The 1,558-nt window shown below is 42.6% G+C and overlaps 1 protein-coding gene across 1 annotated transcript; it reads left to right on the forward strand.

Annotated features, from left to right (window-relative positions):
- Positions 1 to 379: 379 nt before the first annotated feature.
- Positions 380 to 1,324, forward strand: LOC142446347 (olfactory receptor 9I1). The gene has a single exon (XM_075548106.1). It carries the CDS (start codon positions 380 to 382, stop codon positions 1,322 to 1,324), a length of 945 nt encoding a protein of 314 aa, XP_075404221.1.
- Positions 1,325 to 1,558: the final 234 nt, after the last annotated feature.

Genomic DNA, 1,558 nt, shown 5'->3' on the forward strand with positions numbered 1-1,558 from the left:
TCACGGGCAACATCTGCATCACATATTTTACCCTGAATGACTTACATGGTAAAGGAGACTCTATTACTCCCTGGGGTTTAGAATAGATGCTTTCAGGATCACTTCCAAATATGAAAGTCTATGTGTCTCTTACTCTTTTAGGAATGTTCAAATGTGGGTAAAAATTAATTTGAATAAAAGAACAAGCTTAAAGTTCAGCTTCATGAAATGCATAAGAAGAAATCAGAAACCCAAGGAGGTTCAACCAAGCACAATATTATGAAAAATAAACTGGAGGCTGACCCGGAATATCTCTTACTTCAACCACAAAAAGAATTTGACCTTCAATTCTAAAATTGCTTTTTAATTTCATTCTTCACCATAGACCAATATTCTACCCATGGCCAAGAATAATCTCACCACAGTGACTGAGTTCATCCTTGTGGGCTTTACCAATCACCCCAATTTAGAGATTCCCCTCTTCATGATATTTCTGAGTTTCTATCTAGTCGCCCTTCTGGGGAATATGGGGATGGTGATTTTGATCCACGTAGATGCCCAACTCCACACTCCAATGTACTTCTTCTTGAGCCATCTTTCCCTATTGGACGCCTGCTATTCTTCAGTCGTCACTCCTCAGATCCTGGCCACACTGGCCACAGGTAAGACAACTCTCTCTTATGGCCAATGTGCTGCCCAGTTCTTTTTTTTCACCATCTGTGCAGGTACCGAGTGTTTCCTACTGGCAGTAATGGCCTATGACCGTTATGTTGCCATTAGAAACCCACTGCTTTATACTGCGGCCATGAATCCCAGAATCTGCTGGAGTTTGGTAATAGGAGCCTATGTGTGTGGTGTGTCAGGGGCCATACTGCGTACTACGTGTACCTTCACCTTGACCTTCTGTGATAACAATCAGATCAACTTCTTCTTCTGTGACCTCCCACCCCTGCTGAAGCTCGCCTGCAGTGACACAAGAAACACGGAGATTATCATTGTCTTCTTTGCCAACTTTGTGATCGTGGTCAATGCTTTGATCATCTTGATTTCCTATCTGTTCATCATCAGGGCCATCCTAAAGATGAAATCTTCGGGTGGCAGGGCCAAAACCTTCTCTACATGCGTGTCCCACCTCACGGCTGTGGCCCTCTTCTTTGGGACTCTCACCTTCATGTATATACGGAGTGGCTCAGAAAAATCCCTGGAAGAAGACAAGGTCGTGTCTGTCTTCTACACTGTGGTCATCCCGATGCTCAACCCTCTGATCTACAGCTTGAGAAACAAGGATGTGAGAGCTGCCTTCAGAAAGGTCACTGGGAGATTCCAGGTGGCCCGGAGCATGTAGGTCTGAGTAGGAGGAACTCTCATATGAGTCCATTATCTCCCTATATCTATATATTCTAAAATATATAAACAATATATAAAACCTATACTCAAAATAGAAGGCAAATAGATACTACTTAGCAATTAACCAAGCATCAAATGTGGTGAATTTTTTTCGCCAATTACATGGTCCTTTCTTCATTTTCCCTCTCTTTTCCATAGTACATCACTCCTCACTCAACACTTTGCAAACTCA

The sequence above is a fragment of the Tenrec ecaudatus genome, chromosome 4, assembly GCF_050624435.1.
Source record: "Tenrec ecaudatus isolate mTenEca1 chromosome 4, mTenEca1.hap1, whole genome shotgun sequence".
In the NCBI taxonomy this organism is placed as follows: Eukaryota; Metazoa; Chordata; class Mammalia; order Afrosoricida; family Tenrecidae; genus Tenrec; species Tenrec ecaudatus.